Source organism: Macaca fascicularis, chromosome 6, assembly GCF_037993035.2.
Source record: "Macaca fascicularis isolate 582-1 chromosome 6, T2T-MFA8v1.1".
NCBI classification, from domain to species: domain Eukaryota; kingdom Metazoa; phylum Chordata; class Mammalia; order Primates; family Cercopithecidae; genus Macaca; species Macaca fascicularis.
The window spans coordinates 185,080,608-185,105,045 of NC_088380.1; the positions used below are offsets into that span (position 1 = coordinate 185,080,608).

At 56.7% G+C, this 24,438-nt stretch overlaps 1 protein-coding gene across 1 annotated transcript in view; it reads right to left on the reverse strand.

Annotated features, from left to right (window-relative positions):
* Positions 1 to 24,438, reverse strand: part of COL23A1 (collagen type XXIII alpha 1 chain) — a 368,609-nt gene that overhangs the window by 60,144 nt on the left and 284,027 nt on the right. The window contains exon 3 of the mRNA XM_045394628.2: positions 14,481 to 14,525. Within this exon, the coding sequence (XP_045250563.2) occupies positions 14,481 to 14,525 (45 nt within the window). The remainder of the gene's footprint in view (positions 1 to 14,480; positions 14,526 to 24,438) is intronic.

Genomic DNA, 24,438 nt, shown 5'->3' on the forward strand with positions numbered 1-24,438 from the left:
CTACTCAGGAGGCTGAGGCAGGAGAATCGCTTGAACCTGGGAGGCAGATGTTGCAGTGAGCCAAGATCAGGCCACTGCATTCCAGTCTGGGCAACAGAGTGAGACTCCATCTCAAAAACAAAAAACAGAGATGTCAAAGACAAAGATGCCTCCCACCCTCCCCGCACTGGTTTCTGTCATCTTTCCCTGGTTACTTCCTTCCACGCGTTTGTTGCAATCGGTAGTGATGATTTACTTGTGGGGCGGGGACTGTTTCTGTCAGTCTCCGGCAAGGCACTTCCCTGAGAGGGACCACATCTGCCCAGTTCCTGCTGTCTCCTTGCTGCCCAGATGGGAGCTGGGCAGGCACAAACACTTAGCCAGCACCTGCTGAATGGATGACGGCAAGAACGCCTGGACGCCATCGCATTTTCGGAGCCTTCTGCACTTGACCTCATGTACTAGGTCTGTGCTGTGGCTGCCACAGCCTCTGGAGATGGACTGTACGGCCTGAAGCAAGCTGGGCATCCAAGAGCAATGGATGAGACAGAGGGGCTGGTCCAGGCCAGCCAGGGGTTCCTGCTTAGAAAGTGAGCTGGCTGCAGGGCTTCCAGGTGACCACAGGTGGTGCCCCGAGGCCCAGCCCTTCCATGCACGGCCTTCAAACGCATGTTCCAAGCATAGGATGGTTCCACTGACTTTGCTGTCAGGAATGTGGCAGCCATTCAGTAAGAGCCAGATGACCTGGGAAATAGGTGAATGCACCTGATGAAGTAGAGGGTTTGATGACTCTGGGGCCTCTTGGGCTGAATGGATGTGGCCCAAGAGAATTCCTCAAACTGGGAAACTTGCCCACTCACCCCCTGGGGTTAGGAGCAGGTGGGCAAGCTGCTTGCTGTGTTACCAGGTAAGCAGAGGTGCGTGGTGGTCTTGGGAGCCCCCGACGCCCACCTTCAGCTCTCAGCCCCTCTGGGAACAATCATGTCTCCAGTGTTTCCCAAAGGGCGTGTCCAGCCTTCCTGAAACGCAAACCAAGAGGAGTATTTCCCACAGCCTGGCAGGGGCCAGGCCTACACACCAGGAGGTGAGGGCTGGCTTCAGTGGCCTGAGGCTGCCAGGGTCACTGTCCCTGCTCACAGTCCCACACCTGCTCCTCTCTGTTGCCCCTGGACTCCTAACCTCCCCTCTGCCTGTGACCTGCTCTCCCTGGTCCTGATTGAGCCTCTCTTCCTCTCCCATTCAGCCAGCTCAGGTAAGATGCCGCACCCTGGCTCCCAGCTCTCAAAAGCCTGAACCCATTCCCAGAATAAAGACAACAACCTTTAGGGACTTTTCCCCAAAGGAGCAGAGTGGGCCAGGCTAGTCTCGAACTCCTGACCTCAAGTGATTCACCTGCCTTGGCCTTCCAAAGTGCTAGGATTACAGGTGTGAGCCACCATGCCTGGCCTCATTTTCTAGTTGTTAAGATGGGAAGTTAGCCTATTGATTTGACTATAAAATTCTTACAATAAAACATAGGAATAAATCTTCACGGTCTTGAGTTAGGTAATTGATTCTTAGATATAACACCAAAAGCACAAAGTACAAAAGAAAAAACTGATAGATTGGACTTCACCAAAATTAAACTGGGGAAAAATGAAATTATACATGTATCTCAAACCGAATATAAAAAATCAATTCCATATAGATTAAGGATTCATGTAAAAAGTAAACATTCAGAAAAAATATGAAAGAATATCTTTTTTCACTCGAGGTTGGGAACATTTATTTTTTCTTTAACTTTTAAGTCCAGGGGTACATGTGCCAGATGTGGATTCTTTAGAATGTTCTATGCATGAGATCACGTCATCTGCAAATAGAGATCATTTTACTTCTTTTCCCTTATGAATGTCTTTAATGTCTCCTTTTTGCTTAATTGTCCTTGCTAAAACCTTCAACACAAAGTTAAATAGTAGTAGCAGAGGAGTGAACATCCTTGTCATGTTCCTAATATCAGGGGTAAATTGTTCAGTCTTTCACCATTAAGTATGCTATTAGTTAGCTGTGGGTTTTTCATAGATGCCCTTTATCAAGTTGAGGAAGTTTGTTTTTAAATTCTTGATTTGTTGAGTAGATATTTATTTATTTATTTATTTAATGATGGAGTCTCGCTCTGTCACCCAGGCTGGAGTACAAAGGTGCGATCTTAGTTCACCGCAACCTTTGCCTCCCAGGTTCAAGCAATTCTCCTGCTTTGTCCTCCCGAGTAGCTGTGACTACAGGCATGCACCATCACACCCAGCTAATTTTTGTATTTTTAGTACAGATGGGGTTTCACCACGTTGGCCAGGCTGGTCTCGAACTCTTGACCTCAAGTGATTTGCCCGCCTTGGCCTCCCAAAGTGCTGGGATTACAAAGTGAGCCATTGTGCCTAGCCTGAGTCGGTTTTTTAAAATAATGACAAGTTGTGGATTTCATCAAATGCTTTATCTGCAGTTACTGAGACGATCATGTGGTTTTTATCTCTTATTCAATAATATGATGTACTGCATTGATTGATTTTGGATGTTAAACCAACATTGCATTTTTGTGTCAAATCCCACTCGGTTTATAACCCTTTTGCTGGATTCCTTTGCTTGTATTGTTGAGGATTTTTATGTCTGTGTTCATAAAAGACATTGGCCTATAGTTTCTTTTTTTGTGATGTCTTTGTCTAGTTTTGGTATCAGAGTTAATCTTGCTTCAGAATGAGTTGAGAAGTGTTCTCTCCCTTTCTATTTTTTAAAGGGTTTGCGAAAGATTGTTATTAATTCTTCAAGTGTTTGTTAGAATTCATCAGTGAAGCCATCTGATTCTGGGCTTTTCTTTGTAAACGTTTTTTGATCACTGATTGAATCTTTCTCTTTGTTACAGGTCTATTCAGATTTTTGACTTCTTCTTGAGTCAGTTTTGGCAGTTGTGTCTTTCCAGGAATGTGTCCATTTCGCCTATGTTATCTAATTTGTAGGCATACAATCGTTAGAAGTGTTTCCTTTTAATCCTTTTCATTTTTTTAAGGTTGCTAGTTATGTACCTTCTTTCAGCCCTGAGCTTGGTAATTTGAGACTCCACTGTTTTTCTTAGTCAGTCTAGTTAAAGGTTTGTCAGTTTTGTTGATCTTCTCAAAGAATCAACTTCTGGTTATGCTGATTTTCTCTACTGTTTTTCTATTTTCCATTTCATTTCTTTTCACCCTGATTTTATGATTTTCTTTCTTTTGCTTGCTTTGGGTTAACTTTGCTCTTATTTTTCTAGTTTATTTTTATTTGAAGCCAAGACTGGCTTTGTCGCCCAGGCTGGAGTGCAGTGGCACGATCTCAGTTTACTGCAACCTCTGCCTCCTGGGTTCAAGCGATTCTCCTGCCTCAGCCTCTCGAGTAGCTGAGATTACAGGCACGCACTACCACACCAAGCTAATTTTTGTATTATTAGTAGAGAGGGGGCTTCACTATGTTGACCAGGTTGGTCTAGAACTCCTGACCTCAGGTGATCCGCCCGCCTCGGTCTCCCAAAGTGCTGGGATTGCAGGCATGAGCCACCGCACCTGGCTACTCTCCTTCAATTTTCTTTTCTTTTCTGAGACAGAATCTTGCTCTGTCGCCCAGGCTGGAATGCAGCGGCATGATCTCGGCTCACTGCAACCTCCGCCCCTCCAGGTTTAAGCAATTCTCTGCCTCAGACTCCACAGTAGCTGGGATTACAGGCGCGTGCGTGCCACCATGCCTGGCTAATTTTTTGTATTTTTTCTTTTTTTTTTTTTTAGTAGAGATGGGGTTTCACCATCTTGGCCAGGCTGGTCTTGAACTCCTGACCTCGTGATCCACCCGCCTCGGCCTCCCAAAGTGCTGGGATTACAGGCGTGAACCACTGCGCCTGGCCTCAATTTTCAAAGATAGTTTTGCCAGGTATAGATTTCTTTGTTGATAGTTTTTTTTCCTTTTGTCACTTATTGAAAATGTCATCCTACTGCCGCCTTTTGGCTTTCATGGTTTCTGATGAGACACCAGCTATTAGTATTATTGAGCATCCCTTTTCTGTGATATGCTATTTCTTTTTTTCTTTCTTTCTTTTTTTTTTTTGTACAGTGATATGCTATTTCTCTGATGATGCTTTCAATATTTTTTTTTTTTTGAGACAGAGTCTCACTGTGTTGTCCAGGCTGGAGTGCAGTGGCATGATCTTGGGTAACTGTGACCTCCGCCTCCCAGGTTCAAGAGATTCTCGTGCCTCAGCCTCCTGAGTAGCTGGGACTACAGGCACGTGCCACCATGCCTGGCTAACTTTTATATATATTTTTTCTTTTTTTTTTAGTAGAGACGGGATTTCACCACCTTGGCCAGGCTGGTCTTGAACTCCTGACCTCATGTGATCCTCCTGTGTTGGCCTCCCAAAGTGCTGGGATTACAGGTGTGAGCCACCATACCTGGCCAAGATTCACTTTTTTTTTTTTTTTTGGCTTTTAGCAGTGCAACTATGATGCGCTTAGGTATGTATCTCTTTGAGTTTATCATCCTTGGAGTTTGTTGAGCTTAGATGAGTAGATTCATGGTTTTCTTTAAAATTAAGAAGATTTGGCCATTTTTTTCAAATATTCCTTTGTTTCTTTCTCTCTCTTCTCTCCTTCTGGGACTACCATTATGTGTATGTTGGGACACTTGATAGTGTCTTTGAGGCTCTGTTCATTTTCCTTCATTCTTTTTTCCTTCTGTTCCTTAGGCTGGATGATATCAACTGACCTATGTGCAAGTTCTGATTCTTTCTTCTGTTGGCCCAAATCTACTGTTGAAGCCCTCTACTGAATTTTCATTTCAGTTATGGTACTTTGTGAGAGTGGGGCTCTAAGACAGGTTTTTAATGGACATGTACAGAGCCCTGCACATGCATGTGCCTTCCACATACCCAAGAATAAGCTGGAGCTTTTCAAAGCTCCTCTGAACATCTCATTCCCTATATTTTTATTTTAAGTTTTCTTTTCTTTTTTTTTTTTTTTTTGAGACGGAGTCTCGCTCTGTCGCCCAGGCTGGAGTGCAGTGGCATGATCTTGGCTCACTGCAAGCTCCACCTCCTGGGCTCAAGCAATCCTCCTGCCTCAGCCTCCGAGTAGCTGGGACTACAGGTGCCGCCACCACGCCCGGCTAATTTTTTGTATTTTTAGTAGAGATGGGGTTTCACCGTGTTAGCCAGGATGGTCTCGATCTCCTGACCTCGTGATCCGCCCGTCTCGGCCTCCCAAAGTGCTGGGATTACAGGTGTGAGCCACTGCGCCTGGCCTATTTTAAGTTTTCAAGTCATCCACTGGTGTTATCACCTCGAGCAGCTTCAATGGTCAACAACTGCTGCTGATTATTTTTGTTAAGCAACCTGGGGACAGGGCTCTTCCTTCTGAGCGTGCTGTGCATAGGCCACCTAGAGACAAGCCTTGAGCATGGTACTTTTCCACGGAGCTGCCTGACAAGTCAAATAGTGGCAGCTCTCTGGGGATGGGCATTTGCAAGCTTCCAACCTGTTCTGCTTCCTCCAGCGGTTGCTAGTTTTCACAAACAAGTACGTGGTTGTGACATTGCTGGGTTGTGCGTGTGTGTGTGTGTTTTTTTTTTTTTTTTTTTGCTTGTTTGTTTTTTGAGACAGAGTCTAGCTCTGTTGCCCAGGCTGGAGTGCAGTGGCACAACCTCAGCTCACTGCAACCTCTGCCTCCTGGGTTCAAGCGATTCTTGTGCCTCAGCCTCTGAGTAGCTGGGACTACAGGTATGTACCACCATGCCTGGCTAATTTTTGTATTTTTAGTAGGGATGGGGTTTCATCATGTTGGCCAGGCTGGTCTCAAACTCCTGGCCTCAAGCAATCCACCTGCCTTGGCCTCCCAAAGTGCTGGGATTACAGGGGTGCACCATGCACGGTTTTTAAAGCTGTTTTTGAAGGCTACCATGGAGCTTGAGAGAGAACATTAAAATGCTACAAATCTCACTGTTCTTATTAATAGCAAGATTCAGATATTTCCTGAATAAACATTTCTTGGGCTGCTGCAAAACTTTTGTTCGTTTCCAGAGTTCTGAAAAGGTCAGTCTTCTCCATTGTTTTTGCTCCTTTATGGAGGAGATCTTCAGAGTTCCTCGCTCCACCATTCCAGAAGTGCTTCTTCCACTGGCTTTTTAGAAAGAGTTTCTTGGGGACAGGGCAAGTAAAAGACCCTAGCATGGAAAGCGCCGATGCAAGGCTAGCAGCTGTGGAGAGCTGGCAGTGCCTCCGTTTGTCTCTGTAGGTTTGTGTAGGCACTGGCCAAGCAGTCTCCGAACTGTGTTCCTCTTTTGTCCGCAAGGCCCTCTTTCTTTCTCCCTTCTCTCCTCCTTCCCATCAATAAGCATTTATGGACCATCTCCTGAGTGGGGGCCTAGCCCAGGCCCTGCCCTGAGGAGCCCATGCTTTGGTGGAGAAGCAGGACAACTCCGCAGACCAGGCCACCGCCCCAGGTGTGGGAAGCGCTGAGATGGAGGGAGGTATCTAGTGCTGTGGGAGCAGGGGAGAGTGACGGACACTCTTGAGGATAGGAGGGTCTGGGAGGAGAGAGGATCCTGCCCAAGGCCCTTAGAAAGAAAGGGGACCCCAGAGTGCAGGCGCAGTTCTGGGATTCTCCAGCTAAGAAGCCAGCCAGGGGAAGGTGGGAAATCCATTCCATTTCAGATAGAGACATAGAAACACTGCAGGACTGTGGAGCTCCTACTCGGAGCTAGGGAGGCCCCTGCCCTGAAGGCAGAATCACCCTATCTGCAGGTCTGCAGCAGCCTCAGGAAGGCATCCCAGCCAGGCACTGCCCTACCTGGCAAAAACAGCCTTTTTCTGCTGGTGCGGTGGCTCATGCCTACAATCCCGGCACTTTGGAAGGCCAAGGCGGGCGGATCACCTGAGGCCAGGAGTTCGAGACCCGCCTGGCCAACATGGTGAAATCCCGCCATCTCTACTAAAAATACAAAAATTAGCCGGGCATGGTGACGCATGCCTGTAATCCAGCTACTCAGGTGGCTGAGGCACGAGAATCACTTGGATCTGGGAAGCAGAGGCTGCTGTGAGCTGAGATTGTGCCACTGCACTCCAGCCTGAGTGACCAAGCGACTCTGTCTCCAAAAAAAAAAAAAAAAAAAAAAAAGCCTTTCTCCCAAGGGACACAGGAAAAAGGCCTCTTTATACAAGGAGGGAAGGGAAAAAGCCGGGATGTGCGTATGTGTGTAACTATCTAGAAAGAAACTCAAGGCCCAGCCAAGCCAATCAGAGAGGCACATCTGTTCTGTGCAGCTCACTGTTTTTGGATAGGCAGACGATCGGGACACCGCACAAGAAAAACAACGAGGGGGTGGGATCCCGCCCACCCCTTGGCCAGCAGCTGGCCTCTGGCAAGGTACTGTACCCCTTGGAGCCTCAGTTTCCTCATCAGCAAGTGGGTATAATAACATATTCTTATCCTGCAGTGCTCTGAGGATCACACGAGATAAAGGACTTGAAAGAGCCCAGCACAGGGCCAGGGACCCACTGGGTCTGTCTTTCCTTGACTTTGAGGTTGTTTTAAAGTCGAGTCATAAGTTAAACGGAGTTTGAAGCAAGCTGAATGATATCATACTTTGCCCTAAAAAAGTGACTCTGTGTTCCTCATCTCCTTCCAAAAATCATGTCAGGAACTTATAATAAAAGGCAATAAAACCTTTTACAAGGGTGAAAATAAGAACGGAGTAATAAAGTGTGTATTTGGCAGGGTCTGGGGTGATTACACACAGAAGCTAAAGGAAGCTCCAGCTACTGAACGCAAAACAGGCTTCAGCTTCCAGAAGTCAAGGCAGAAAGAGACACGAAGGGTGCTTCCTGCCAGGGAGTGCTAAGGAGTGTATCTGGAGGGCAAACCCAGTGGAACGAGGAGGCAGAAAGCCTGTGCCCAGCTCCAGGGAGAAGAGTCTGAGGCCTGGAGAAAACCTGCCACTGCCTCCTCTTGGGTCCAGTTAGCCTGGGGTCCTCCTGGTGGTGAGCTGGCCTGGCTTCGTCCCCACGGCCACCTTGTGACGTTGCTTAGGGGCGGGGCATTCATTCATTCGCTGTTCCCTGCATTTACATGCCTGGGGGCTGCCTCTGCTAAGTGCTGGGCGACACCTCTTGGACAAAACGGTTAGAGGTGTTTTTGGAGGAGATGCTTGAGCTGGGCTTAAAGGACAAAGGGTAATGATCTTGGGGTGGGAGTCCAGGTAGAGGAGATGTTCTGGGTGCAGGAAGACGTAAGAGTGAAGGCTCAGAAGCTGGAGGGCCCTGGACATCCACGGTGAGGCTGGAGGTGGGGGCATGGCGTTGGGGGCGATGAGAGCTGCAGGAGGCCACGGCGGTGAGAACAGAGAAGAGGACACGGATCCAAGCCATGGCGGAGAAGGCTCACGAGGACTTGGCGTGGGCAGGGAAGGGATCGAGGATGGAGCCAGGTGTCTACACAGGGAAGCATGTGGCTAGATGCCACCTCCCTGCGATGGGGAAGCCCAGGGAAGAAAGCTGGGGGAGATGCTGGCTTTAGCAGGGCAATGTCCAACCTCGGGGACCCAGTGGGGAGGATGTGGCTGGAGGCAGGGAGAGGACATGGTCAGCATCACAGGAGTGGGAGACTGTGGGAGAGAGGAGAGGAGAGGGCCAGGGAAGATTCATTCACAGGGCAGGTGGGTCCTGTGAGAATGGCAAAGGAGCCAAGGTCACAGATGAGGTGGGAAGCGTAGCCGAGACACCCGGGACTGCCCGGCATGGGGGAGTGGCCAACGGTGGGGGTCAAGAAAGAGAAAGAGAGCAAAGCCTCCGGAGTGGCCATCAGAGGTGGCCATCAGAGCTGAGCATGACTGTAGTGAAGATGATGTCAGAGGGGCTTAGGGACGAGTCCCTGGGTGAAGGGGGCAAACTGCTGGGGACTGGGCAGGGGGGTTCTGGGTGATGGGGACGGGGCGGGGGGGTTCTGGGTGATGGGGACGGGTGGGGGGGTTCTGGGTGATGGGGACGGGGCGGGGGGGTTCTGGGTGATGGGGACGGGGCGGGGGGGTTCTGGGTGATGGGGACGGGGCGGGGGGGTTTCTGGGTGATGGGGACGGGGCGGGGGGGGTTCTGGGTGATGGGGACGGGGCGGGGAGGTTCTGGGTGATGGGGACGGGGCGGGGGGGTTCTGGGTGAGGGGGACGGGCGGGGGGTTTCTGGGTGATGGGGATGGGGCGGGGGGGTTCTGGGTGATGGGGACGGGGCGGGGGGGTTCTGGGTGATGGGGATGGGCGGGGGGGGTTCTGGGTGATGGGGACGGGGTGGGGGGGTTCTGGGTGATGGGGACGGGGCGGGGGGGGTTCTGGGTGATGGGGACGGGGCGGGGGGGTTCTGGGTGATGGGGACGGGGCGGGGGGGGTTCTGGGTGATGGGGACGGGGCGGGGGGGTTCTGGGTGATGGGGACGGGCAGGGGGGGGTTCTGGGTGATGGGGATGGGGCGGGGGGTTCTGGGTGATGGGGATGGGCAGGGGGGTTCTGGGTAATGGGGACGGGGCGGGGGGAGTTCTGGGTGATGGGGATGGGCGGGGGGGGTTCTGGGTGATGGGGACGGGCGGGGGGGTTCTGGGTGATGGGGACGGGCAGGGGGAGTTCTGGGTGATGGGGACGGGCGGGGGGGGTTCTGGGTGATGGGGACGGGCGGGGGGGGTTCTGGGTGATGGGGACGGGCAGGGGGGGTTCTGGGTGATGGGGACGGGCAGGGGGGGGTTCTGGGTGATGGGGACGGGCAGGGGGGGGTTCTGGGTGATGGGGACGGGCGGGGGGAGTTCTGGGTGATGGGGACGGGGCGGGGGGGTTCTGGGTGATGGGGACGGGGGGGTTCTGGGTAATGAGGACTGGGCGGGGGGAGTTCTGGGTGATGGGGACGGGGCGGGGGGGTTCTGGGTGATGGGGATGAGCGGGGGGGGTTCTGGGTGATGAGCACTGGGCGGGGGGAGTTCTGGGTGATGAGGACTGGGCGGGGGGGGGGTTCTGGGTGATGGGGACGGGCGGGGGGGGTTCTGGGTGATGGGGACGAGCAGGGGGGAGTTCTGGGTGATGAGGACTGGGCGGGGGGAGTTCTGGGTGATGGGGATGGGCGGGGGGGGTTCTGGGTGATGGGGACGGGCGGGGGGGGTTCTGGGTGATGGGGATGGGCGGGGGGGGTTCTGGGTGATGGGGACGGGCGGGGGGGTTCTGGGTGATGGGGACGGGCGGGGGGGCTTCTGGGTGATGGGGACGGGCGGGGGGAGTTCTGGGTGATGGGGACGGGCAGGGGAGTTCTGGGTGATGGGGACGGGCGGGGGGGGTTCTGGGTGATGGGGATGGGCGGGGGGGGTTCTGGGTGATGGGGACGGGCAGGGGGGGGTTCTGGGTGATGGGGACGGGGGGGTTCTGGGTGATGAGGACTGGGCGGGGGGAGTTCTGGGTGATGGGGCCGGGGCGGGGGGGTTCTGGGTGATGGGGACGGGCGGGGGGGTTCTGGGTGATGGGGACGAGCGAGGGGGGGTTCTGGGTGATGGGGACGAGCGGGGGGGGGTTCTGGGTGATGAGGACTGGGCGGGGGGAGTTCTGGGTGATGAGGACTGGGCGGGGGGGGTTCTGGGTGATGGGGACGGGGTGGGGGGGTTCTGGGTGATGGGGACGGGCGGGGGGGTTCTGGGTGATGGGGGTAGGGGAGTTCTGGGTGATGGGGATGGGCAGGGGGGTTCTGGGTGATGGGGATGAGCTGGGGGAGTTCTGGGTGATGGGGATGGGCAGGGGGGTTCTGGGTGATGGGGACGGGCAGGTGGGTTCTGGGTGATGGGGACAGGCAGGGGGGTTCTGGGTGATGGGGACGGGCAGGGGAGTTCTGGGTGATGGGGACGGGGCGGGGGGGTTCTGGGTGATGGGGATGAGCGGGGGGGGTTCTGGGTGATGAGCACTGGGCGGGGGGAGTTCTGGGTGATGAGGACTGGGCGGGGGGGGGGTTCTGGGTGATGGGGACGGGCGGGGGGGGTTCTGGGTGATGGGGACGAGCAGGGGGGAGTTCTGGGTGATGAGGACTGGGCGGGGGGAGTTCTGGGTGATGGGGATGGGCGGGGGGGGTTCTGGGTGATGGGGACGGGCGGGGGGGGTTCTGGGTGATGGGGATGGGCGGGGGGGGTTCTGGGTGATGGGGACGGGCGGGGGGGTTCTGGGTGATGGGGACGGGCAGGGGGGGGTTCTGGGTGATGGGGACGGGCAGGGGGGGGTTCTGGGTGATGGGGACGGGCGGGGGGAGTTCTGGGTGATGGGGACGGGGCGGGGGGGTTCTGGGTGATGGGGACGGGGGGGGGGGTTCTGGGTGATGGGGACGGGCAGGGGGAGTTCTGGGTGATGGGGACGGGCGGGGGGGGTTCTGGGTGATGGGGACGGGCGGGGGGGGTTCTGGGTGATGGGGATGGGCGGGGGGGGTTCTGGGTGATGGGGACGGGCAGGGGGGGTTCTGGGTGATGGGGACGGGCAGGGGGGGGTTCTGGGTGATGGGGACGGGCAGGGGGGGGTTCTGGGTGATGGGGACGGGCGGGGGGAGTTCTGGGTGATGGGGACGGGGCGGGGGGGTTCTGGGTGATGGGGACGGGGGGGTTCTGGGTAATGAGGACTGGGCGGGGGGAGTTCTGGGTGATGGGGACGGGGCGGGGGGGTTCTGGGTGATGGGGATGAGCGGGGGGGGTTCTGGGTGATGAGCACTGGGCGGGGGGAGTTCTGGGTGATGAGGACTGGGCGGGGGGGGGTTCTGGGTGATGGGGACGGGCGGGGGGGGTTCTGGGTGATGGGGACGAGCAGGGGGGAGTTCTGGGTGATGAGGACTGGGCGGGGGGAGTTCTGGGTGATGGGGATGGGCGGGGGGGGTTCTGGGTGATGGGGACGGGCGGGGGGGGTTCTGGGTGATGGGGATGGGCGGGGGGGGTTCTGGGTGATGGGGACGGGCGGGGGGGTTCTGGGTGATGGGGACGGGCGGGGGGGCTTCTGGGTGATGGGGACGGGCGGGGGGAGTTCTGGGTGATGGGGACGGGCAGGGGAGTTCTGGGTGATGGGGACGGGCGGGGGGGGTTCTGGGTGATGGGGATGGGCGGGGGGGGTTCTGGGTGATGGGGACGGGCAGGGGGGGGTTCTGGGTGATGGGGACGGGGGGGTTCTGGGTGATGAGGACTGGGCGGGGGGAGTTCTGGGTGATGGGGCCGGGGCGGGGGGGTTCTGGGTGATGGGGACGGGCGGGGGGGTTCTGGGTGATGGGGACGAGCGAGGGGGGGTTCTGGGTGATGGGGACGAGCGGGGGGGGGTTCTGGGTGATGAGGACTGGGCGGGGGGAGTTCTGGGTGATGAGGACTGGGCGGGGGGGGTTCTGGGTGATGGGGACGGGGTGGGGGGGTTCTGGGTGATGGGGACGGGCGGGGGGGTTCTGGGTGATGGGGGTAGGGGAGTTCTGGGTGATGGGGATGGGCAGGGGGGTTCTGGGTGATGGGGATGAGCTGGGGGAGTTCTGGGTGATGGGGATGGGCAGGGGGGTTCTGGGTGATGGGGACGGGCAGGTGGGTTCTGGGTGATGGGGACAGGCAGGGGGGTTCTGGGTGATGGGGACGGGCAGGGGAGTTCTGGGTGATGGGGACGGGGCGGGGGGGTTCTGGGTGATGGGGATGAGCGGGGGGGGTTCTGGGTGATGAGCACTGGGCGGGGGGAGTTCTGGGTGATGAGGACTGGGCGGGGGGGGGGTTCTGGGTGATGGGGACGGGCGGGGGGGGTTCTGGGTGATGGGGACGAGCAGGGGGGAGTTCTGGGTGATGAGGACTGGGCGGGGGGAGTTCTGGGTGATGGGGATGGGCGGGGGGGGTTCTGGGTGATGGGGACGGGCGGGGGGGGTTCTGGGTGATGGGGATGGGCGGGGGGGGTTCTGGGTGATGGGGACGGGCGGGGGGGTTCTGGGTGATGGGGACGGGCGGGGGGGCTTCTGGGTGATGGGGACGGGCGGGGGGAGTTCTGGGTGATGGGGACGGGCAGGGGAGTTCTGGGTGATGGGGACGGGCGGGGGGGGTTCTGGGTGATGGGGACGGGCGGGGGGGGTTCTGGGTGATGGGGACGGGCAGGGGGGGGTTCTGGGTGATGGGGATGGGCGGGGGGGGTTCTGGGTGATGGGGACGGGCGGGGGGAGTTCTGGGTGATGGGGACGGGGCGGGGGGGGTTCTGGGTGATGGGGACGGGGGGGTTCTGGGTGATGAGGACTGGGCGGGGGGAGTTCTGGGTGATGGGGCCGGGGCGGGGGGGTTCTGGGTGATGGGGACGGGCGGGGGGGTTCTGGGTGATGGGGACGAGCGAGGGGGGGTTCTGGGTGATGGGGACGAGCGGGGGGGGGTTCTGGGTGATGAGGACTGGGCGGGGGGAGTTCTGGGTGATGAGGACTGGGCGGGGGGGGTTCTGGGTGATGGGGACGGGGTGGGGGGGTTCTGGGTGATGGGGACGGGCGGGGGGGTTCTGGGTGATGGGGGTAGGGGAGTTCTGGGTGATGGGGATGGGCAGGGGGGTTCTGGGTGATGGGGATGAGCTGGGGGAGTTCTGGGTGATGGGGATGGGCAGGGGGGTTCTGGGTGATGGGGACGGGCAGGTGGGTTCTGGGTGATGGGGACAGGCAGGGGGGTTCTGGGTGATGGGGACGGGCAGGGGAGTTCTGGGTGATGGGGACGGGCGGGGGGGGTTCTGGGTGATGGGGATGGGCGGGGGGGGTTCTGGGTGATGGGGACGGGGCAGGGGAGTTCTGGGCGATGGGGACAGGCAGGGGGTGTTCTGGGTGATGGGGACGGGCGGGGGGGTTCTGGGTGATGGGGATGAGCAGGGGGTGTTCTGGGTGATGGGGACGGGCAGGGGAGTTCTGGGTGATGGGGACGGGCGGGGGGGTTCTGGGTGATGGGGATGAGCAGGGGGTGTTCTGGGTGAAGCAGAGGCAGCAGGAAGGAAGGGTGGAGAACACAGGTGCCTCTGCAGACTGCAGGGAAGGGAGGGGGGGGAGTCTCCTCCTGGTGGCTCCGCCAAGGAAGGACAGGCCACATCTGGGGAGGGATGAAACCCACAGAAGAACCGGGTTGTGCTGAAGGACCCATGGGGGAGGTCGTGGCTGGCGGAGTCATCACCTTCTGCCTCAGAGAGGGGGGCTGCTCTGGAGTGCGAGACTAGGGGCCGAAGTGCTCAAGGCCAACAATGAGATTCAGGGGATGTCTGGAGGAGAGGGGACAGTCCTGGAACTGTGAATGCCAAGAAGCCCGGGAAAGGCAGTAGTGGGTGCTGTGGCCTCAGGAAACAGCGGCTGGACTTGGAAGGGGGAGGAGCACCTGCCCAGGGCCAAGGCATGAATCAGGGTGGGGAAGCAGGTGGGCAGGCCGTGCAGCCAGAGCCTGGGGCCATGGTGGCTTCCAAGCCTCCACTCAGGTGCTGAGAAAAGCTGGGACTCACCAGGGTCGCCTCTTCTCCCAGGCTTGCCGCGCCGTCCAGGGGGCCCTAGACAGGAAAACAAGAATGCATTCACTGAGAAGGGAAGCCAGGGGACTTGGCTGCGTGGGGCATGCCCCGCCCATCCACTGGTCTGCTCGCAACAGCTTTCTGCGAGTGGCCTGCCCGAGGGGGTCTGCTGGCTGCGGAGGGGAGATGCGTGGGGAGAAATCCCTTCCTTCTGCCACTACCTCACCTGTTCCGCCAACCCCCCTCCCGAGCTGGCCGCATCCCTCATGCCCCACGCACCCATTCTGTTATTTAATCATTGGTTCACTTGGTCATTCCTAAGCCCTCCCTCAATCACAAAGATTCCCACGAGATGCTCCTGAGGCAGATGCATTTGCAGCTGAGAAACTTCAGACTTAGGAGGAAAGTAAGGGCAGGTTATCTTAGGAAAGCCCCGAGAAATGCTTCTGAACATTCACTAAAGTAAAACAACAAAGCCAACACAACGAAGAGGCCGTCACGGCTGCGCAGCGCTGAAATTCAGTCACGACAGGCGCTACGCGATCCGCCCGCAGTCCTCGCCACTCGCTGGGGCCTCCAGCTCCTCCTTGCCCAGAGCCAGGGAGCTGCTCAGTTGCCTTTGGGGCTTCCCGTCCACATCCGTCCTCCATCCGCGCACCGTAAGCCCTTCTGAATTTACGGTGCAGACCCCGCGACCTCCGCCTCTAGCCCTTTGCCCACGTCAGGCCCCGAGACCAGAGTGACCTCAACGCTGAAGGAGGTGCTTTGGCTCTGGCCGTGGCAGCAGAGGTCTGAGGCCTCCCTCTCCCTCCCCTCACCTCTGTGGCGCTCACTGCCATCCTTCCCGGCGCCCCTTCTCGCCCCTGTTTCAGCGAAGTTGGGTGCAGGTACAAGATTGCAATGTGTAAATGGCATTTGATACGTCTTGCTCAGCCACTGCATGCCAGGCTCTGGGCTGGGCCTGGAGGCAACAGTGGGACAGGCTGTGACCCTATGACAAGGCACTGCCCTTTCCTGCAAAAGCCAACGTCAAACCCCCTCGAGTTTCCAGAACAACCATGAAGGACATGCAGGAGACTGGCCCCGATCGCGCCTGTGGCAGGATGGAAAAATAAGTGTGTGTGTCTGTGCATGTGTGTCTGTGTGTGTCTATGAGTGTCTGTGTGCATGTGAGTGTGTGTCTCTGTGTTTCTGTGTATGTGTCTGTGTATGTAGGTTTGTGTCTGTGTGCATGGGAGTGTCTGTGTGTGTGTCTGTGTTTCTGTGTGTGTCTGTGCATGTGTCTGTGTGTGTCTCTGTTTCTGTGTGTCTGTGTATGTAGGTTTGTGTCCGTGTGCATGGGAGTGTCTGTGTGTGTGTCTGTGTTTCTGTGTGTGTCTGTGCATGTGGCTGTGTGTGTCTCTGTTTCTGTGTGTCTGTGTATGTAGGTTTGTGTCTGTGTGCATGGGAGTGTCTGTGTGTGTGTCTGTGTTTCTGTGTGTGTCTGTGTGCATGTATCTGTGTGTGTGTCTGTGTTTCTGTGTGTGTGTCTGTGTATGCAGGTTTGTGTCTGTGTGCATGGGAGTGTCTGTGTGTGTGTCTGTGTTTCTGTGTGTGTCTGTGTGCATGTGTCTGTGTGTGTGTCTGTTTCTGTGTGTGTGTCTGTGTATGCAGGTTTGTGTCTGTGTGTCTTGTGGGAGGTGTTTCCCGACTTTTGTTAAGAGAAGGGGAGGAGGGAGGGCCAGTCTCTGAGAAACAGTGAGAGAGAAGAGATCCCTTCAGGTGGAGAGGGGCCCTCCGTACTACGCTACACACCAAAAGCTTTGCAGGCCCAGGGGTCAGGCGAGACTGAATTTCTTGCCATCTTCATGGACTGGAGACTTGAGGTGAGGATGGTTAAACAAAATTTAAAAATGAAAAACATGCTACTTCTTGCTTCCCTGTGTTTTAAGGGCAAAAACGCATGCCAGGGACGTAGCCCTTGGTTTCTCCCATCCTGGACACAGACCCTGAATTTGGGGTTTACGCTGGAATTGCCAGGGGCTGTGTGGAGCTGGCAAGGCCAGGATTCCGGGACCCCCAGAACAGACAACAGCTCCTTATACTGTGTGGGTTTATAGTTTAGGAGGCATCTCCAGGCCCACGCTCTCGGCCGAGGCCTGCGACACCCACACTGGACGCAATTACCTTCCTATCTCCACGTGCTTGTCCCACCAGCATCTCAGACCCGTTGTGGCCGAAACACCTGCCTTGATCTCCTCCCCAGTGAGTGGCCTGTGCGGGGCTGATGGTGCCTGGGAACTTCCAGAGCCAGTCACACTGGATGACTGGCCCTGGGTATTAACTAAGCTCCAGGTTTGGGGGGCAGGTCAGCACCCCCGGGGGGTGCCTTTCCTCCTCTCTGGGCCTGTTTTCAATGAGAGCGATGTGTGGGAATGGGAACCCCCCAGAACACGCAGCACCGTGTTCCTCTGGCTGTAGGAGGAAGAAGGCCCAGTGGCCACCCACAAAGCTTCGGGGCTCTTGCCAGGCCTCAGGTTGTGCTCAGCTCAGCGAAGCTGCGGGCCCCGGGCCACAGGCAGAATGTGGGGCACAGCAGGAAACGGGCCATGAGTGGGGGAAGAAGCCAGACTCTGCTAGATCCAAGGCAAAGCAGCACTGTGCTTTCCTGATGGGCACCACTGGTACGACCAGGAAGTTCTCTGTCTGGGTAACTGAAGCCAGATGAGGACGTTTGCCTGCGTTGGGGTGGTTGAACTAATGGATTTGTCTGGTGGCTCTCCTGGGTGGCACGGTTAGGCAGAGCCCGATGGGGAGGGATGCTGGCAGGGTGGGCAGCTGCCCAGGCAGAGTAGAGGGCCTGCCTCCCAGTGTCACTGGGCGGTGCTCCCTGCAGGCCTGGAGCTGGGCAGGACTGGGGCATTGCTGGGCATGCCAGGCCTATGAGCCACTGGCCAGGCAGGCTGGATGTGACCCTGACTGAAACGGTCCTCGTGCAGGGAGAGAATGAAGCTGGTCGTGCACACTCCTGAGGGCTGATCCTAACCAGGCACAGTGCTGGGGGCACCATGTGGCCAACCTGCAGGTGAACAAGCGGTCTACCCTTCATTCTGAGCTCTGGACCTGAATGTCCAACTCCACGGGGAGGCACCACTTCCAAATCCAAACTCACCTCCCGACTTCCCACGCGCCCCCCGCCTCCCTTGTTACTTAAGTGCAGGTCCCAGCAGCACCCAAGCAGCCAAGCCAGAGACCCCCCTGGGCATCATCCTGCCCCAGCCCCCAACCTGGACCCCTTCCTTCTCGGCATCAGGCAAACGCTGCCCCATGCACTTGGTCCCCTACTCTGTCACTCGCCCTTTCTGCCGTGCTCGGTTCTCCCTCCTGGCACAAAGGAGCTCCTGCAGTAAGCACTCTGCATCTCAGGCAGCTCTGTGTCCCCAACTCCCACCACAGGACAGGACCAAGTGATGTGTGTTCAGGGGAGGAAGGAGAGAGACAGGGAGGGAGGGAGGGAGGGGACAGGCAGGGAGGCCTCAGGTCTCCTCACTGCTTCTGGGATTTTCCGGAAAAGACGGCAAGTCCAGCAAGCTCCAGGGCTTAGGAGAGACACAGGGCCGCCTGGTCTGACGTGCATGTGCCAGTGAGATAGGCAGTGCCTTCCACCCTTCCTTTCCCCTACTGCGAGAAGACAGGCGGTGAGGCCCTGGGAGAGGGCGCGTGTGCTGGAGCTGGGCTTCCTGCTGACCGTGGGCTCCCACGCTGCTGCTTTCACCAACAGAGAGGCCAGGCGGGTTTGGAGACTGGACTGCAGGAGCCGCAGGAGTGGGGGCAGGACGGACAGTCGTTCCTGAGTCTCTGGACTATCAGGTGCTGAGAGCCCACCACGGGCAATGACCTGGGTTCAGCATCTACGGGGTGCCAAGCCGGCTGCTCACCCAGTTAGCATGAACTTGGGACCCTTTTCCTCCAGGACCCCCTGTGCCCACCCAGCAGGCTTACCTCTGCCTTGCCAGTTCTCTGAGGAAGGGGCTAGTGTTCCCTGCACAGATGAGAACCCTGGGGCTAAGCCAGGTGAAGGGACCTGCCTAACGCTGCGTTGCTGGAGCTTCCTGGATGCCTTCATAGTCTGTGGCTCCCAAGTGCAAGGACAGTTGTGCCCCACATGCTGAGCCACCGGGCAGGTGGCCTTGGTGATGAGGGAGGCCGTTCCCCTGGGGCTGTGGTCCCTTTGCCGGGACTGGCTGTGCCCCAGGGCATCTGGGCCTGGTGTGCAGGAGATTGCCCCACCCCCTGGAAGAGCAGGGCCAGCTTGGCTGCAGCTCAGACCTGGCTCCAACAAGCAAAACCACGCCTGTGGCCAGGTGATTGGCCCCAGAGTTTTCCCTTGTTTCTTGTTTTCCTTCTTTTCTACAAGTAGAAGAAACTTCCCTCCTGCTGCCTGAGACTCAGACGCTCAGGAAGGCACTGGGAGTCTGTCTTGATTGATCTGCTCATGTGGAGAAGGGGAACTGAGGCTGCAAGGGATAGGACGGGTCTTGCCTAAGGATGCTGCTGGAAAACTTGCCCCAGCTGGAGGGTCTAGCGCCGAAGACCACCCTGGGCTGGGAGAAGGCCATTGTCCCCCACTCTGCATGGGACCCACACAGCTCTGAGCTAGGGGCTGGCCGCTGGGGAACGACGGTATTTCACCGTGGGTGCCACCACAGTGGCATTTGCAAAACTTCCTTTCAGAGGCTGGGGCGAGGGGTGTGCCAGAGCAGGAGGGGAAGAACCTCACTGGTGGGGAAGCTGTGTCTTCTGAGCAACTGACTCAACCTCATTGAACCTTAGAGTTTCCGACTCAGGAGGACAGAGGTTTGCGAGTGGTGGTAACTACACCTGCCTTGTGGAATCATGAACCAGACGAGCTGGCAGCAGACGCACCAGCCCGGGGTACAAACGGGGTGCTTCTTTGGGACCCCAAGCTGCAGAGGCCTCTGGGTCATTAAAATGCAGGGCTTTAATGTAAGTGGGTTCTTTTCTTTGTGTGTGTGTGTGTGTTGGGCTCTCACTCTGTTGCCCAGGCTGTAGTGGCGTGATGACAGCTCACTACAGCTTCAAACTTCTGGGCTCAAGTGATTATCTCGCCACGGCCTCCCATAGTGTTGGGATTAGAGGCCTGAGCCACCGCATAACTGGTTCTTACGAGTCCCCAGGTGGGTGAAGCTGGAGACACAGTGATTCCACCTCAGGAACTCTGTAGGCAAGTTCGAGGTGCTGAGGCCAATGGAGCCGTTGGCTGCACCCTGAGCGAAGGGCAAGGGCAGCCCCATGGGAAGCCGGGAGCTTTTCCGTGTCCCTAATCGCTGCCCGGCTGTGAACCTCGGGATGAGAATGCAGAGGCTGAGCTCTCTGGACATGAGGTTTCTCAATGACATTTCAAGGTGCCCGGTCCAGCACAAGCCAGTGAGGCCTCCAGCTCGCTGCCCAATGACTCTGGAAGTCTGAGAGCAGCATCAGCACAGTAGATAACTCCAGGGAGGCCCACGGCTTTCTCAGCGCTGTTCGAGGCCAGACAAAATGAAACCATTTCTAACTCATACAAATCTCATCTCTGGTTGGGATGGAGAACTCGCGCCATTGATCAACTCCAAAGGGGGCCCTCAAACCCCAACAGGCTTCCTCTGAGGCCCAAGCAACAGGGATTTGGCTGAGTGGTTCCCCCCACCCAGCCCTCCAGGAACCTCCTTCCCCGAGGACGTCCCCTCCAGCAACGCCTGTCTTATCAAGGTCCCTTCACAAGCCTGCAGCCCCCCACCTCAGCCGCACTGGGGACAGCCTGCTCAGGCCTCTCCCTCTCCCCCTACTGGCCTGGCTGCTTCCTGTGGGCTCCTGACCGGTTGCTCCACCCTCAGCCCCGACCCTGGTCCTCCCCTTCGGCCAGCACCTGAGGACAGGGGGTTCATGGAATCCATACAACCCTCTGTAAAGTGCTTTTGTTTCTCTCTACTCTTTTCTTCCTATAGACCAGGAGAACTGAGGCCCAGAGAAGTCAAGAATTACTACCAGGCGCGATAGCCAAAAGGTGGAAGCAACACAAGCGTCGGTGGACAGAAGAATGAGCGAACAAGACACGCACCGATATAGCGGGATGTGAGTCAGCCCCAGAGGGGAAGGAGTTCCTGGCGCAAGGTGCAGCACGGATGGGCCTGGAGGACGCCACGCAACGTGAAGTAAGCCAGACACAGAAAGATAAATACGGAATGTCTCCACTTCTGGAGGCTCCTGCAGCCGTCAGATTCACAGGGGCAGAAGGTGGAATGGTGGGTGCCATCGGCGGGCTGGGCGAGGGGAGGCGAGGCTGGGAGCTCGGTGTTTGGTGGGTCCAGAGACTCTGTTTCGCAACCTGAAAAGAGTTCTGGAGAGGGATGGTGGTGGTGATGGTTGCGTGACAACGTGAACATACTTAATGCCGCTGAACTGTACACTTAAGAATGGTTAAGATGGGAAATTTTATGGTATGTGTATTTTTTTTTTCTTTTTTTTTCAGAGACAGAGTCTCACACTGTTGCCCAGGCTGGAGTGCAGTGGCGCGATCTCGGCTCACTGCAAGCTCCGCCTCCCGGGTTTAAGCGAATCTCCTGCCTCAGCCTCCCGAGTAGCTGGGATTACAGGTGCCTGCAACCACACCAGATAATTTTTTGTATTTTTAGTAGAGACGGGGTTTCACCATGTTGGCTAGGCTGGTCTTGAACTCCTGACTTGGTGATCCGCCCACCTTGGCCTCCCACAGTGCTGGGATTACAGGCGTGAGCCACCGTGCCCGGCTGGTATGTGTATTTTATCGCAATTAAAGAAAACAAAACAAACTACTCCTGAGCGAGGCTGTGAGCCCGGCTGGCCTGATGGAGGCTGTGGGGATGCTGCTGGCAGCCATGCAGACAGCCACAGCAGAGTGTCCCATGTGAGGGGCCTGGCACTGTGGAGTCACAGAGGGTGGCGTCCCCAAGGTCACACAGTGGGGAAATGGCAGAACTGGGATTGGAACCTGACTTCAGAGTCTGTCCCCTGAACATGTGTGTGTGATTTCCACCGTGACCATGGCCAAGTTTTTCTCATCCCACTACGTGTCGAGTGTCCCTTCAGACCTGGTCCTTCTCAGCACCACTGGAAGCCCCTTTCTATGATCCTCTTCCCAGAACTTTGGGAGGAAGTGGGGTGAGATGGCCTGAATCCTCCCAGACCTTCAGTCTGGAGCTCTCTGAGATTGCCGGGGCTGCGGGGCCATCAGGGAGTGCGCCTTGAGCAGAGAAGGCAGTCGAGATCCCTGGATATGCGCTTCCAAGACCAGATCATTAAAACATCTCCCCAGACCATTTCATTTGTTTTACGAGTCTCAGACCAACCTCAGAGCTGAAAACGGCCCAGACGAGGGAGCGTTCTCTCTGCACATTCCCAGCTTGGCCTCACAAAGTCCTCTGTCCCTTGGAGGAGTGCAGGAGTAGGTGTGTCCTGGTGGGTGTCTCTAAGGTGGGCCTGGGGACCTTAGTGCTCCTGGAGGGGACACTGAGACCCGGAGAGGCTGGCCAGCTTACTCTGGCTCAGCCAGGGCTATGGGCACTGTGGTCCCCCAGGAGTTGAAATCACAGCCTCTTTCTCAACAAATACAGTTCATTCTGAAGCTGCTTATGTCCCCCCAGAGTCATCTTCCACCATCTGCCATGCTGAACCGGGAGCCGAACAGCACTGGGTCCTGCTGCTTGTTGGAAGGTCCTGAAGCAGTCTGGAAAGCCAACACCACAGGCTGCTGGGGTTTTAAGGCATCGCCATGGTCTTCGTCATGTTTGTTTGGAACAATGGTTATTGTCCAGGCTGGTGACAGACCCCGATGAACCCAGTGACCAGCCCTGGTAAGCTGGCTTGGACATGGTGCCATTTGGTGGATGAATGAATAGGGCCCTGTCAGGAGGGGCGGGGGTGGTGGGTGGCCCCAATCTCACATTCATGGGGGGCCTCCAATGTGGACAATCATGTGCTCTACAAAGGAGCTGACAGCACCAGATACCAGACAGCCACAGCGGCCTCCAACAGCGTTTAATAAAAGCAAGAGCCGCCGGCACCATTTATCGAGTATCAACTTTGCGCTTGGCACCAGTCTCGAGTCTATGGTATTAACTCACATATTCCTGACATCAAACCCATGAGGAAGGCTGTTGTTGTTATCTCCATTTTATAGATGAAGGAACCGAGGCACAGGGAGGTTAATGGGCTTTCTGAGGCCGTGCGCTGGTAGCGGGTAGAGTCACACAGTTCAGATTGAGAGCCGTGTCCTTTAACACTGCCTGACTCTCTCTCATTAAAGAAGATACTTATTAAAGGAGAGTGGTTAAATAGTCCACGGTTTTCATAACCTCTTCTTGGCATTTGTTATTTATTTATTATTTGAAATACCGGGAACCTCACAAAATAGACGCTGCCCAGGATGGCTCTCAGAGGTCTGTGAGTTAAACGTCTAATTACAAGGCCAGTGTGGTCGGCAGCCCTGGAGACCCGAGATGACTCCAGCCCCGTTTAGGCACAGCACGCCCTCCTTGTGCCGTCCAAAATGCCTGCAGTTTCCAGGTTGGTTCCTCTCCCTGAGTTAGGAGCGGCTTTAGTTAAACTTTTCCAATGGGATTAAGGAGTCCAGACCCATGACGCACGCTGGTTGCACACCAGCCAGGCTGCACTCCACCACACTGTGTTTTCTGGAGTCCCAAGACATCTCCCCAGGGGCTCAGGCGAGAGGGTGCCTGGTGGGCTGGGGATGGTAGAATCTGCTGACGTGCTGAGCCCGGCGGGCCATGTGCTGGGGGCTTTTACCATCTCTTCAATCCTCTGAGTAATTCTGAGATGGGCCGGGCGCGGTGGCTCAAGCCTGTAATCCCAGCACTTTGGGAGGCCGAGACGGGCGGATCACGAGGTCAGGAGATCGAGACCACCCTGGCTAACACGGTGAAACCCCGTCTCTACTAAAAAGTACAAAAAACTAGCCGGGCGAGGTGGTGGGCACCTGTAGTCCCATCTACTCGGGAGGCTGAGGCAGGAGAATGGCGTGAACCTGGGAGGCGGAGCTTGCAGTGAGCTGAGATCCGGCCACTGCACTCCAGCCTGGGCGACAGAGCAAGACTCCGTCTCAAAAAAAAAAAAAAAATTCTGAGATGTACAAGATTGGGCCCATTTACAGATTAAAAAAACCCTGAGGCCCACAGGAGAAGTGACCATCTGAGGCTCACAGCTGGTCAGGCCAGGGCGTTTGCCTGCACAAATGATGCTCTCCTAAGTTCCTCCTCTTCAGGGAAATGACCGTGGTTTTGGCACCAGAGCTAAACATGGCATGTCCCACCCAGAGGGTGCAGCAAGAAGGATGGGAAGGGGCAGGGAACGGGAAGGGGACAAGGGCTGGTCACGGTCTCCGGATCAGACTGTCAGGGCTCTTGTAAGTGCCTCCAGTCAAGGGACTGAGGGTGCCCGGGGAGGCAGAGCATCAGCGATTTCTAGTAGAAGCACTGCCTTTTGAAAGCCCCCAGCCCTCGGTGCCTTCCAGCAGAGACTTAAAGGGAGAGGGGCTGCTTGGGAGCCCTTTTGATTGGCAGACGTAAGGCACGTGGGTGCCATGATGGGGAGCCAAGCCACAGGTCATTTCTCAGGCCTGGCAGAGCCCCTCCCCAGGCCCTTCAGGCCAGGCAGCTGAAGGGAGGACTGAACAAAACCGATGGGAAGAAGGAAAAGCCCCTCAGGGTGCCTGAGACTACGACCCTTCCTGCCCACAGGGGCTCAGAGCCATGAGAACATCCCTGGAGGGGCCAGACTAGCCAGCAGGCCTGGACAGGAAGGGGAGGGGTGCAGGAACTCCAGAAAGGTGATTTTGGCTGGGCGCGGTGGCTCACACCTGTAATTCCAGCACTTTGGGAGGCCGAGGCGGGCGGATCACCTGAAGTCAGAAGTTCGA